This window comes from Triticum aestivum, chromosome 1A (genome assembly GCF_018294505.1).
Source record: "Triticum aestivum cultivar Chinese Spring chromosome 1A, IWGSC CS RefSeq v2.1, whole genome shotgun sequence".
Classification (NCBI taxonomy): Eukaryota; Viridiplantae; Streptophyta; class Magnoliopsida; order Poales; family Poaceae; genus Triticum; species Triticum aestivum.
The window spans coordinates 8,437,644-8,451,966 of record NC_057794.1 but is presented as its reverse complement, the minus strand read 5'-3'; the positions used below and the strand labels follow the sequence as shown (position 1 = coordinate 8,451,966).

At 43.0% G+C, this 14,323-nt stretch overlaps 1 protein-coding gene across 1 annotated transcript; it reads left to right on the top strand.

Moving 5' to 3' along the window:
* The first annotated feature begins 414 nt into the window (after nucleotides 1-414).
* LOC123038197 (uncharacterized) lies at nucleotides 415-2,866 on the top strand. Its single transcript, XM_044464353.1, has 2 exons — nucleotides 415-490; nucleotides 2,425-2,866. Exon 2 carries the CDS (start codon nucleotides 2,465-2,467, stop codon nucleotides 2,864-2,866), a length of 402 nt encoding a protein of 133 aa, XP_044320288.1. The 5' UTR covers nucleotides 415-490; nucleotides 2,425-2,464.
* The last annotated feature ends 11,457 nt before the right edge of the window (nucleotides 2,867-14,323 follow it).

Below are 14,323 nucleotides of genomic sequence, written 5' to 3'. Positions count from 1 at the left end.
CGCCACCAGACGAGAGGAAAGGAGGAGCGAGCGGCAGAGAGGGGAGGAGGTAGAGGTGCTTCCATGGCTGCTGCTCTCCTCGCGGTGAATTCTAGCCGCCGCCGCCAGTCCTCTGCCCTCGTGCTTAGTCTCCTCTCCTCCCCGCCCGTCGCCCACCTGCTCGGCCTCTTCTCCTCTCCGCCCAGGAAGCCACGAAGCTGCTGCGCCACTCTTCATCCATAGCCGCCTCTCCTGTCGCCGCACACCTGTGAGGACAAGGAAGACACAGCCGCAGCGGCTCTCTCGGTCAGACATGTGAAGGCCGCCGCTCCATGGTGAGATCCCCTCCCTCCCTTCCCATCCACAGGCTCGTCTCCCTCTCTCACTGACAGTTGTTCCTACCATCGTCTTGGCTTGCAGGTCCTCAGTCGTCATGGAGCCGGACGAGCTCGCCTTGCAGATCGTGTGAAGACCCGAAACAACAGGCCCAGTTCGCTTCTAGACATCCAAGGTCATAAGCCAGCCTACCACCTCTACTGCTGCAAGTTTGTGTTAATTTTTATTGTTTGCTTCTTCTTTTGGTGAAGCAAGTGAACCGATTCATACATTTTTCGGTTGCCTTCCTTAATATGTTAGGTGCTTATGAGTTTGGCGTGGGCCGTCGTTGTTAGATTCTGCTGGTTTAGGATATTTCGTTGGTTTGGCTGTTGGTTTGAGTCGGTCCAAGTTTTAGGTGTCACTCTTGAGGGTTAATTCGATGGATTACATTAAGTTAAAATATGGCGTAGATTTTTGGCCGTTCCCGGTTTTTTGTCTTAAAGATTGGTTGTGTCAATCACATGCCTTGTTGATTGTAGGGATAGTGCCTCTATCGTGGTTGCGGTTCAGTGGGGTTTAGGAAGCCATTATTAGGTGCTTGATTGGAGCTTACCAAGTGAAGGGGATGAGATGGACTATGGATGGGCCCTGTTGTTGGAAATTGTCTCATCAGCTATCCTTAGTGCTAATTTACATAGACTATTTTGTTTTATTTCGGATGCAGAATGTATCATATGGTCAAATACGAATAATTGGAATTGAACATAATTTTTGTGAATTCAAAAATATTAATGGAATTGAACATAATTTTTGCGAATTCAATTTTTTTTCATGAATTGAAAATTATTCTAAAAATTTAAAAACTGTTCGTGACTGACAAAATAGTTGTTTGATTCATAAAATGTTCGCTGATTCAAAAAATGATCATGCATTTTAGAAAATGTTTGTTAAATCAATTTTTTCGTGAATTTCAGAAATTATTCCACCAATTTCCAAAAAAAGTTCGTCGATTCTACAAATGTTCGGCTATTCAAGAAAAAATGTTTTAAAAAATCTTCACGATTTTAGAAAAATGTTTGAAAATAGTATAAAATGTTCATGAATTCAAAAAATATTCGTGAATTGAAAAAACGTTGATGGTTTTAGAAAATGTTTGCAAATCTGTAAAACCGTTCACGAGTTAAAAAATATTCATGATTTTCAATTTTTTTTTCATGATTTCACGAAAATGAGAGTGGTAGTGTGTCTCGGCGATGCAGCAAAATGTGGTCATGGCTTTTTCTTCCGTTGCAATCGTACGGGCCGTTTTGCTAGTAGTACAGACGTACAGTGTAGCTACCCCGAAGCGAGGCCGGCGGTCAGAAGGCGCTCGTCCACTACGGCGCGACTCCTCCCATGGCTCTTGTCTCCGAGGACGAGGGCCAGGAGTCCGCCCGGGAAGACGGGAGAGCCCTCGCCTCGCCTTGCAGTTGGTGGTGCCCGTTGGAAGGCACGCCTCTGTCTCCCTCCTCTGAACGCAAGGATGTTTGAGAGAATGCCCGGCTGTTTCTTGAACCAGTAAAGCCCATCTCAGTGCTCCAACTTGTATAGGTGCTAAGCCTTTCACGTAGGCAAAAAATCTGATGTAGCAAGTTATTTAAGAGGAGAGAGAGGAGTGTGGTGACCCTAGGAAGAACCAATGCTAAGCGCGTGAACCTAGGCAAAACATTTAAAGGAAGGAAGCCCACCAATACATGAAAAGATTTAGTTGCTAAATCATTAAATGAAGCAAGCTTAGTAACCATAAGCTAAGCACCTATGCATTGGGGAGTATAGTTGTTAAGCTATTTAATGTGCTTAGCACCTCATCTAAGCACTCATGCATTGGCAGCAGCCTAAGCGTTGACCTTCTTCTCATTAGTGCTCTCAACATGCTGTTGCGCGGCCTGTCCTTGCCATTTCCTGCCGAAGTCTTTGCGCAGCCTGTCCCTCCCTTCTTCATGCTCAGGCAGAGTGCTTGGGGGAAGAGATTGTGAGGAAAGAAAATTCAGGATCCAAGAAGCTAGCTAGCTCGGTAGGTTGTTGCTGCTGCTTTGTTTGTTTTCAGAAAGGGGATCACAATGATCTTCCCCTCTGTTCATCTACCAGGTTCTTTGTATCCACCGGCAGATTGCGCTCCGGGACAGGCATGGTGGACGTCATGGGCGGCGTCGCGTGGATCATCGGGGTGGCGCTCAAGATCAAGGAGGCGGCCAGCACGGTCCACCAGAATAAGAAGGACCGCCACCACATCAAGAGGCGCGTCGAGATACTCAACAAAACGCTTTCGCACCATGAGAACAACACGGAGCTGATGGAGGACTCTGCGGTGACGGCCGCGCTCGAGGCGCTCGAGGTCATCACCGTGTGCCAGCAGGAGAGGTGCATCCTCTGCGCTTTCTACACCGCCGGGAGGCTGTCCCGGAAGCTGGGCAAGGTGGAGCAGCGCATATCGTACCTCAACTCCGACGCGATGCTGACCATCATGAGCTACCAGCTGCTCAGGAAGTTCCATGATGGTGCTCCACCACATCCACCCACACAGGTCTGAGTACTAATTAATCACCCTCTCTCCTGCATCCAGAAGTGGTCATTGTGGTTATGAAGAATGATAAAGTCAAACTTTCATTGCTGCACCTTTTTGCTTTGTTTTGTTTTGTTTTGTGGTATCTCTAAAAATAAATTAGTTAATTTAGATTACATGAGTGTACATGTTGTTTCTTCACAAGCAAAACTACTTTCTGCCTACCACCATGCATAACATATGCATTTGCGATTTTCAGATTTACTCTCCTGGCACACACACGCCATTGCAACCACCAAGTCGGTCACAAAAGGTAGTGAGGATGATACCAGTGTATACCCCTACGCCATATATGTGTCTGTATAAATGAATGGTAGTATATATGTCTGAATCCTTGACTACCAGGTGTCAAAACAAAATCAAGATGAAGCCAACAAGCGAGCTCGGCCCCAACAGTTATTTCTCAGTCGATATTTGTAGATGTGCGATGGAGATCTTTTCATCTATTTGTAGTGGCATGAATCTCATTGATTAGATCGGATGATTATTAGCGTCGACTTAGAAAATGTTACTTTCTGGCTACCATCATGCATGACATGTGCATTTTGGAATGTTTCAGATTTACTCTACACACACACCATTGCAATCACCGACTCTGGCAAAAAAGGTAGTAAGGATGATAGTGCTACCGTACAAATATGACATATATGGAGCATAAACAATTGAACGATAGTATGCTGAATTATATCTACCAGACATGTGGATACCCCCATATATATGTATGTACAATATAAATGATAGTATATATTTCTGAACCCCTGACTACCAGATGTCGAAACAAAATCAAGATGAAGCCAACAATCGAGTTCAGCCCCAACAGGTATGACTCCCACTTGCACATGTAAACATGTCCATGGGAGTAACTATTTTGTGTCGATTTAGAAATAGTTATTTCTTGGTCGATACTCCTAGACGTGCGATGGAGATCTTTTCATCTCTTTGTACTGGCATGAATTTCAATGACAGATCGAATGGTTCTTTAGTGCCTACTTAGAAGTAGTTACATGTTTTTGTCCCCAAAAAAAACTACTTTGTGTCTACCACCATGCATGACATTTGCATTTTGGAATTTTTCAGATGTACTCTCCTGGTACACACACACACGCCATTGCAACCACTGACTCCAGCACAAAAGGTAGTAAAGGATGATGCTGATAACGTACATACATGACACATATGGAGCATAGATGATTGAACGATATTATGTTAAATTATTTCTACCATACACGTAGATAACAATATGCCATATATATGTTGATGATTGAACGTTAATATGTCAAGTTATATCTATCATACATGTGTATACAAATGATGGTATATATAGTGCGTGAGCTCTCGAAGCCGCAAGAATCGCAAAAATTACTCATATAGGCTGAAAACTCGTGAAAATATGCCGCAAACAGGAAAATTGCTCTATAACTAGGCCAGCGTGGTCATTTTCTGTCTATTGGGCCTTTCTTATAACAACCAGCCAAGATGCACCCTTTCGTAACTGGGCTACAACCAACACGAGAAAATCATGAGATGAATCGATGGATTAGTTGCCTGTCGAGCAGAGACGAGGAACTCGGGGAGATGGGAACGGGCGCTCGCGCGACACGCCCAAACCCTAGCTCGGTACTCCATTCTCGAAGACAATCTAGCCACTGTGGAGGGCGGACTGCCGGAGGGCATCGATGAACGGTGAGCCGCTAGAGTATTGGTGCGCGGCCGGGCTACTACTCCGTCGGGCAAGGCAGGTGAGGGTTACGTACGATCGATAGTGCAAGCGCCCAGGCGGTGGCTCCTCCTGTGAAAATTTCATTCCGACTCCGGTGGACGGTGGCTCTTCGCCGTCCACAGTAGCCGCGCCAGCAGCACTGCCAAGTGTTCGACCAACACAAAGCCGCGACCAAGACGCGGCAAGCACCAGACTGTCAAAGAGGGCTACCATGGCACACGACAATTAGGTGAGTCATTCTCTGTAATTTAATGAAAAATTATGCAATTTAACATTGCTTGTGTCGATTCAAATTATGTTTGTTCAAATTCAGAATTGAGCATGTTGTGATAGATCAGAAATGTGATACATCTGATTTTTTTAAGGCCAAAATGTACTTTAGCTTACAATGTGCCCGGGCTTTAGCAATTCTCTGGCTCCGCCACTGTATATATGTGTGTGAATACTTGACTACCAGATGTCCAAATTATATCAAGATGAAGCCAACAAGCAAGTTCAGACCCAGAGACCAAGGCCCCGGGTATGATTCCCACTCATGCTAGTAAATATGTCCATGACAATGGCTATTTCCCTATCAACTCAGAAATAGTTATTTCTGGGTGGACACTCAATATTCGAGGGCATGCGATGAAGATATTTTCATCTCTTTGTACTAGCATGAACCTCAATGATCAGATCGGATGGTTCTTCGTGTCGACTTAGAAATTGTTATGTTTCTCAATCGCATGATAAATAGCAAAACCATATGTCTATAAACCTCTACATACAATAAGTGACCACTAATGTCCCCATCTCCAACTATTAATGACACAGAACTTTTGAAATTCCTAGGTTCCCAAGTTTGGAGATTGGGACTCGCACCATGCGGGCCACTTGGACCAGCCGGAGAGCTACCAGAGAAGCTCCAGGAAGAGTTGCACACGTAACCCTGAGTCGGGGGCGATAAATATTTAATTTTTGTTTCCTAGCGTGTATAGTAAACATGCGTGTTTATTTATACTTTCAAAAAATGATGCGCCACATAAATGATTACATATGCAAGTATGTGAAAACCACTGAGTCATTGTCTCCGCAAAAAAACTTCCATAACAACGGACAAACCACCGGCTTTCCGTTCGGTCACATTAGCTCTTCCATAAAAGTTATCGTTCAGAAATAGGTAGTGTCAAGGGGGAAGTGGTTTCACCACGTCTCAAGGGCGACATGCTACTTGTTCAAGGGGACATGTTGCTCGGGGCCCACTCTGAGTTGGACGAACCCTTTAGGCGTACCACTCCTGGCTTCGTTTGAAAGAGTCGTGCAATTACCAAAACAGAGGAGCCCGTGACAGGCAAATAGAAGAGTCAAGGACATCAAGGTCTTCCTTGTGCGACAATACGATGGCCATTGACCAAGACCAAGACCCCTATATAACGTAGCAAGACAGGGGGGGGGGGCTTGAAACTCTCAAAAAACCCTAGAAGCATAGCTTAGCCGATTAGTAAACTCTCGACATCCCCCTGAGATCATCCACTTCCGATCCTGGCAACTTGACATCCAACTCGGCGGATCACAATATTGTTGTCTTATAATCACCCCTACAATGTGATTCCATATAAGCAGGACTAGAAGTAGTTATTTTTCAGTCAATACTCTTAGACGTGTGATCTTTTCATCTATTTGTACTAGCATAAATCTCAATGATCAAATTGGATGATTCTTAGTGTCGACTTAGATATAGTTATGTTTCTCAATATCACTAGATAAATAGCAAAATTATATCTATATGTACCTCTACATGCATTATGTGACTAGTAATATCCCCATCCCCCAAAATACATGACACTGAAAATTTTAAATTCCTAGGTTCCCAAGTTTGGAGTTTGGAGCTTGCCCTATGCGGACCAGGCGGAGGGATTTTCTTTAATCTTTAATAAATGCAGGGCTAATAGGCCGGGTCCGGTAAAGTCTTCAATTTATTTTCCTAGCATGTATAGTATACATGTTTGTCTACTTGTACTTTCAATTAAAACTTAATATGCACCATATAATTTTATATCTGCAAATATGTGAAAACTACCGTGTCGTTGCCTCCACCAATTTCTTCTCCATAACAATGTGACAACCACCATCTTTTTGTTCGGTCATATGCTCGGTTCCATAGAAGTTGTTGTCTAGATATAGTTAGAGTCAAAAAATTAAATCTTTTGTTACTAGCAATATATAAAATATTAACCAGATATGCTTGTTATGCATGGATTTGCATTGGAAAGGATGTTCACATTATATAGTATGAATCTTTCTCACAAAATAAATTAATTGACTAGTCCTTTGGATACAGCAATAAGACACAAGTCATTAAAATAGTTGTATCCAAACATATTTTTAGTGCACAAGATATGTCTTAAAATACAATGCCCTTAATTTGTCCAACTAGTAGCTGGTGCACTAGATAAGTCCCTACTTTTATGATTTTTACGTTGGTACACTAAATTTGTCCTAAGGAGTATATAAGTAATAGTAACATTAATAGAGTCCGTTCCCCAACCATCGTCCGTTGGTCAGATGGCCGGTCCACCGCGCAGCCTGGTACAGAAAATTGTTGAAGCTGCGTGCAACATCAGAGAAGCATTGGAGACGGTTCTCCAGAACAGGGATGATTGTGTTGAGATTAACAATCGTGTTAACAAAGTTAGCACCGTCCTCTTGCTGCTTTAGGATATAAAGGTGGTGGGCGAGCCGGTGATGCGGGGTACCCTGGAGAAGCTCCTCATGACCTTCTCCCATGCCCACGCGCTTGTCACCTCTTGTCAAAGAAGGTGCCTCAACATCGTGTGCCTTTCTAACCCGCCTGGTCGACTGTCCAGACAGCTACACGAGGTGTTGGATCAGATGGTGTCTAACATCGATGACATGACGGACATCATCCTAAAATGTAAGGCGGATTTTGGTTCAATAAGACATAGCTTTGATCAATGATTAAAATTGATATTTAAGAATACCTACTTATTGTTGTAGGGACTATATATAGTATAAGATCTTGATAACATTTATTAGATGTGAGAATTAATGTGGTGGACTTCCAAGATAATTAGATCTTGATAACATTGTAATACTCCAAAGACAATGTGTCTCCTATGAGCTCTGATAAATGTGATTCTTGTTTATTTCCCTTTTTTCCTTTTCTAAAATAATGACTCCACTCCTTACAAAAGTGCATTTCAGTTTTTGTTGCAATTGACATTAACTATTTGTGTTACTTGACTTTTCCCATGTAGACACCAATGTGCCAGAGACGTCCTAGGTCAATCCTAAGGTGTAGAAAGCTTTCAACGAGGAAGGTAAGCATTCTACTTTCACCGTGTTGATCCCATTGTGTTCTAGTAGGTTCTTTTTCAAACCATTAGTCATATATGCTTAGTTAATTTTTGTACAAAACTATGTTTGTGGGTATAAAACTAGTTGTTGCCAATTGATGCATGGAAACTCCCCCTATAGTTGTCACCAGTAACTTTGTCCCATTGTTGAACTTTTTCTCAGATGAGGTATATGACAGGCGATGGACTCGGGTTACTACATGTGAAGTTTATATATTTCCTGTGTATTTTACTCTTTTTTATTTTCATGATATGTAAGGAAACATGATGGTGTGTGTAAGGTGTATATTGTGTCGATGATAGTCATGGTGGAATCATTTGCAAATCAATTTTCGGGAACTATTGGCAGACTTGTAAATAACTAATAAATGGTACATCTGGTATATGTTTGAGACGTTTGGGTCAGAATCAAGCTTGATTTTAACTAGTTATTATGATAGTATATGTGTAAGGTGTACATTGCTCCGTGATAGCCATGGTGGAATCATTGGCAAATCAATTTTCAGTATATGTTTGTAGTTTGTTGAACCTCTAAATGTGTTGTTGCTATTTATTTTTATTTTTTGTTGTGTTTCTTAAACATTTATGAAAGTTTACAAGCGGACGTTCAATGTAAGCGAAGTACCGTTCGGGCGGGACAATCGACAGAGCATAAAAGGCAGGTGGAGGTTAGAATATGTCATTGCATTATTAGAGTTGAAACTATCCCATTTTTAGAAAGCAACCAACCGTCGATCCATCCTGAAATACATCTATGATGGTGCATGCATGCACACACGATTAAGTCCGTAGTTTGTTGCACCTCTAAATATGTTGACGCTATTTATTTATTTTGATGTGTTTTCTTAAACATTTATGAAAGTTTACATGGGAAAGTTGAAGGTAAGCGGAGTACCGTCCGGATGGGACAATCGAAAGAGCTTAAAAGGCAGGTGGAGGTTAGAATATCCAGTTGGTAGAGTTCAACTATCCTATTTTTAGGAAGCAACCAACTATGGATCCAGCCTAAAATAAATCTATGATGGTGCATGCTTGCACGCACTTTTTTGCACCTCTAAACGTGCCTTACTAGGACCAAGGGGGCCGTGCCCCCCACCCCCACCCCACCCTAGAGAAATTATGTGCAATACTATTATTTGTTAAGCTATTTTTTTAAGATTCAATGTTTAAGCAGCATTTGCCCTTTTGGCCCCCTCAACAATCTATGTCAAGCTCAGCCACCGCGTCCAAGGTCAATCCTAAGGTGTAAGCATTCTACTTTGACCGTATTGAACCCATTATGTTCCAATTACGTAGTTTGTTGTTCAAACCATTAGTCGGCTCCCTGCGGATGATCCCAGGGATCCTCCCGACACTCGCGGTGAACTGGGCCCGATTGCGCCCTGCTGCCGTGGGACTAGCACGGGCGCATGCACCAACGAAAGCTGGAAGAGCAACCTGGATGCACATAAGCTGGTACAGAATAGAATCCACACCATGAAAACAATCAAAAACTATTAGTTGTTGGAGATATTCCCTAGAGGCAATCATGTATGATGTTATTTCCTATGTGTTTATGAATGAAGACAGTCCTTGGATGTAATCAATGATGCTTGTTGGCAAGTACATGACTTGTCTGTGAGATCTTGTGTTGTATGATACGTCCTAAATGTTGGGGAACATAGTAATTTCAAAAAATTTCCTACGCACACGCAAGATCATGGTGATGCATAGCAACGAGGGGGAGAGTCTGATCTACATACCCTTGTAGATCGCAACGGAAGCGTTGACACAACGTAGAGGAAGTAGTCGTACGTCTTCTTCCCGATCCGACCGATCCAAGCACCGTTACTCCGGCACCTCCGAGTTCTTAGCACACGTACAACTCGATGACGATCCCCGGGCTCCGATCCAGCAAAGCTTCGGGGAGGAGTTCCGTCAGCACGACGGCGTGGTGACGATCTTGATGTTCTACCGACGCAGGGCTTCGCCTAAGCACTACAACGATATGATCGAGGTGGAATATGGTGGCAGGGGGCACCGCACACGGCTAAGGAATGATCTCAATGATCAACTTGTGTGTCTAGAGGTGCCCCCTGCCTCCGTATATAAAGGAGCCAAGGGGGAGGGGTGCGGCCAGCCCTATGGAGGCGCAGGAGGAGTCCTACTCCTACCGGGAGTAGGACTCCCCCCCCCCCAATCCTATTCCAAGTAGGACTCCCAAGGGGGAAAGAGGGAGAGGGGTGGCCGGCCACCTCTCCTAGTCCTAATAGGACTAGGGACTAGGACTAGGGGAGGGGGGAGGCGCGCAGCCCATATGGGCAGCCCTTTCACCTTTCTACTAAGGCCCACTAAGGCCCACATGATTCCCGGGGGATTCCGGTAACCTCCCGGTACTCCGGTAAAATCCTGATTTCACCCGGAACACTTCCGATGTCCAAACATAGGCTTTCAATATATCAATCTTTATGTCTCAACCATTTCGAGACTCCTCGTCATGTCCGTGATCACATCCGGGACTCCGAACAACCTTCGGTACATCAAAATGCATAAACTCATAATAACTGTCATCGTAACGTTAAGCATGCGGACCCTACGGTTCGAGAACAATGTAGACATGACCGAGACACGTCTCCGGTCAATAACCAATAGCGGGACCTGGATGCCCATATTGGCTCCTACATATTCTACGAAGATCTTTATCGGTCAGACCGCATAACAACATACGTTGTTCCCTCTGTCATCGGTATGTTACTTGCCCGAGATTCGATCGTCGGTATCCAATACCTAGTTCAATCTCGTTACCGGCAAGTCTCTTTACCCGTTCCGTAATACATCATCTCACAACTAACATATTAGTTGTAATGCTTGCAAGGCTTATGTGATGTGTATTACCGAGAGGGCCCAGAGATACCTCTCCGACAATCGGAGTGACAAATCCTAATCTCGAAATACGCCAACCCAACATCTACCTTTGGAGACACCTGTAATGCTCCTTTATAATCACCCTGTGACCTCGTTAATCAAATAACAACTCATTGTTTATGGTCAGGAAACATAACCATCTTTGATTAACGAGCTAGTCAAGTAGAGGCATACTAGTGACACTTTGTTTGTCTATGTATTCACACATGTATTATGTTTCCGGTTAATACAATTCTAGCATGAATAATAAACATTTATCATGATTATAAGGAAATAAATAATAACTTTATTATTGCCTCTAGGGCATATTTCCTTCAGTCTCCCACTTGCACTAGAGACAATAATCTAGATTACACTGTAATGATTCTAACACCCATGGAGCCTTGGTGCTGATCATGTTTTGCTCGTGGAAGAGGCTTAGTCAACGGGTCTGCAACATTCAGATCCGTATGTATCTTGCAAATCTCTATGTCTCCCACCTGGACTAGATCCCGAATGGAGTTGAAGCGTCTCTTGATGTGTTTGGTGCTTTTGTGAAATCTGGATTCCTTTGCCAAGGCAATTGCACCAGTATTGTCAAAAAAGATTTTCATTGGACCCGATGCATTAGGTATGACACCTAGATCAGATATGAACTCCTTCATCTAGACTCCTTCGTTCGCTGCTTCCGAAGCAGCTATGTACTCCGCTTCACATGTAGATCCCGCTACGACGCTTTGTTTAGAACTGCACCAACTGACAGCTCCATCGTTTAATGTAAACACGTATCCGGTTTGCGATTTAGAATCGTCCGGATCAGTGTCAAAGCTTGCATCAACGTAACCTTTTACGGTGAGCTCTTTGTCACCTCCATATACGAGAAACATATCCTTAGTCCTTTTCAGGTATTTCAGGATGTTCTTGACTGCTGTCCAGTGATCCACTCCTGGATTACTTTGGTACCTCGCTACTAAACTTATAGCAAGGCACACATCAGGTCTGGTACACAGCATTGCATACATGATAGATCCTATGGCTGATGCATAGGGAACATCTTTCATATTCTCTCTATCTTCTGCAGTGGTCGGGCATTGAGTCTTACTCAACTTCACACCTTGTAACACAGGCAAGAACCCTTTCTTTGCTTGATCCATTTTGAACTTCTTCAAAATTTTGTCAAGGTATGTGCTTTGTGAAAGTCCAATTAAGCGTCTTGATCTATCTCTATAGATCTTAATGCCTAATATGTAAGCAGCTTCACCGAGGTCTTTCATAGAAAAACTCTTATTCAAGTATCCCTTTATGCTATCCAGAAATTCTATATCATTTCCAATCAGCAATATGTCATCCACATATAATATCAGAAATGCTACAGAGCTCCCACTCACTTTCTTGTAAATACAGGCTTCTCCAAAAGTCTGTATAAAACCAAATGCTTTGATCACACTATCAAAACATTTATTCCAACTCCGAGAGGCTTGCACCAGTCCATAAATGGATCGCTGGAGCTTGCACACTTTGTTAGCTCCCTTTGGATCGACAAAACCTTCCGGTTGCATCATATACAACTCTTCCTCCAGAAATCCATTCAGGAATGCAGTTTTGACATCCATCTGCCAAATTTCATAATCATAAAATGCGGCAATCGCTAACATGATTCGGACGGACTTAAGCATCGCTACGGGTGAGAAGGTCTCATCGTAGTCAATCCCTTGAACTTGCCGAAAACCTTTTGCGACAAGTCAAGCTTTGTAGACAGTAACATTACCATCAACGTCAGTCTTCTTCTTAAAGATCCATTTATTCTCAATTGCTTGCCGATCATCGGGCAAGTCAACCAAAGTCCATACTTTGTTCTCATACATGGATCCCATCTCAGATTTCATGGCTTCAAGCCACTTTGTGGAATCTGGGCTCACCATCGCTTCTTCATAGTTCGTAGGTTCATCATGATCTAGTAGCATGACTTCCAGAACAGGATTACCGTACCACTCTGGTCCGGATCTTACTCTGGTTGATCTACGAGGTTCAGTAGTATCTTGATCTGAAGTTTCATGATCTTTATCATTAGCTTCCTCACTAACTGGTGTAGGTGTCACTGAAACAGTTTTCTGTGATGAACTACTTTCCAGTAAGGGAGCAGGTACAGTTACCTCGTCAAGTTCTACTTTCCTCCCACTCACTTCTTTCGAGAGAAACTCCTTCTCTAGAAAGGATCCATTCTTAGCAACGAATGTCTTGCCTTCGGATCTGTGATAGAAGGTGTACCCAACAGTTTCCTTTGGGTATCCTATGAAGACACATTTCTCCGATTTGGGTTCGAGCTTATCAGGTTGAAGCTTTTTCACATAAGCATCGCAGCCCCAAACTTTAAGAAACGACAACTTTGGTTTCTTGCCAAACCACAGTTCATAAGGCGTCGTTTCAACGGATTTTGATGGTGCCCTATTTAACGTGAATGCAGCCGTCTCTAGAGCATAACCCCAAAACGATAGCGGTAAATCAGTAAGAGACATCATAGATCGCACCATATCTAGTAAAGTACGATTACGACGTTCGGACACACCATTACGCTGTGGTGTTCCGGGTGGCGTGAGTTGCGAAACTATTCCACAGTTTTTCAAATGTACACCAAACTCGTAACTCAAATATTCTCCTCCATGATCAGATCGTAGAAACTTTATTTTCTTGTTACGATGATTTTCAACTTCACTCTGAAATTCTTTGAACTTTTCAAATGTTTCTGACTTATGTTTCATTAAGTAGATATATCCATATCTGCTTAAATCATCTGTGAAGGTGAGAAAATAACGATATCCGCCACGAGCCTCAATATTCATCGGACCACATACATCGGTATGTATGATTTCCAACAAATCTGTTGCTCTCTCCATAGTACCGGAGAACGGTGTTTTAGTCATCTTGCCCATGAGGCACGGTTCGCAAGTACCAAGTGATTCATAATCAAGTGGTTCCAAAAGTCCATCAGTATGGAGTTTCTTCATGCGCTTTACACCGATATGATCCAAACGACAGTGCCACAAATAAGTTGCACTTTCATTATCAACTCTGCATCTTTTGGCTTCAACATTATGAATATGTGTATTACTACTATCGAGATTCAATAAAAATAGACCACTCTTCAAGGGTGCATGACCATAAAAGATATTACTCATATAAATAGAACAACCATTATTCTCTGATTTAAATGAATAACCGTCTCGCATTAAACAAGATCCAGATATAATGTTCATGCTCAACGCTGGCACCAAATAACAATTATTTAGGTCTAATATTAATCCCGAAGGTAGATGTAGAGGTAGCGTGCCGACCGCGATCACATCGACTTTGGAACCGTTTCCCACGCGCATCGTCACCTCGTCCTTTGCCAGTGCCCGCTTATTCCGTAGTCCCTGTTTCGAGTTGCAAATATTAGCAACAGAACCAGTATCAAATACCCAGGTG

Excerpts from the sequence above, each read along its gene's own strand:
- LOC123038197 (XM_044464353.1), top strand. The coding sequence starts at position 2,465 with ATGGTGGACGTCATGGGCGGCGTCGCGTGGATCATCGGGGTGGCGCTC.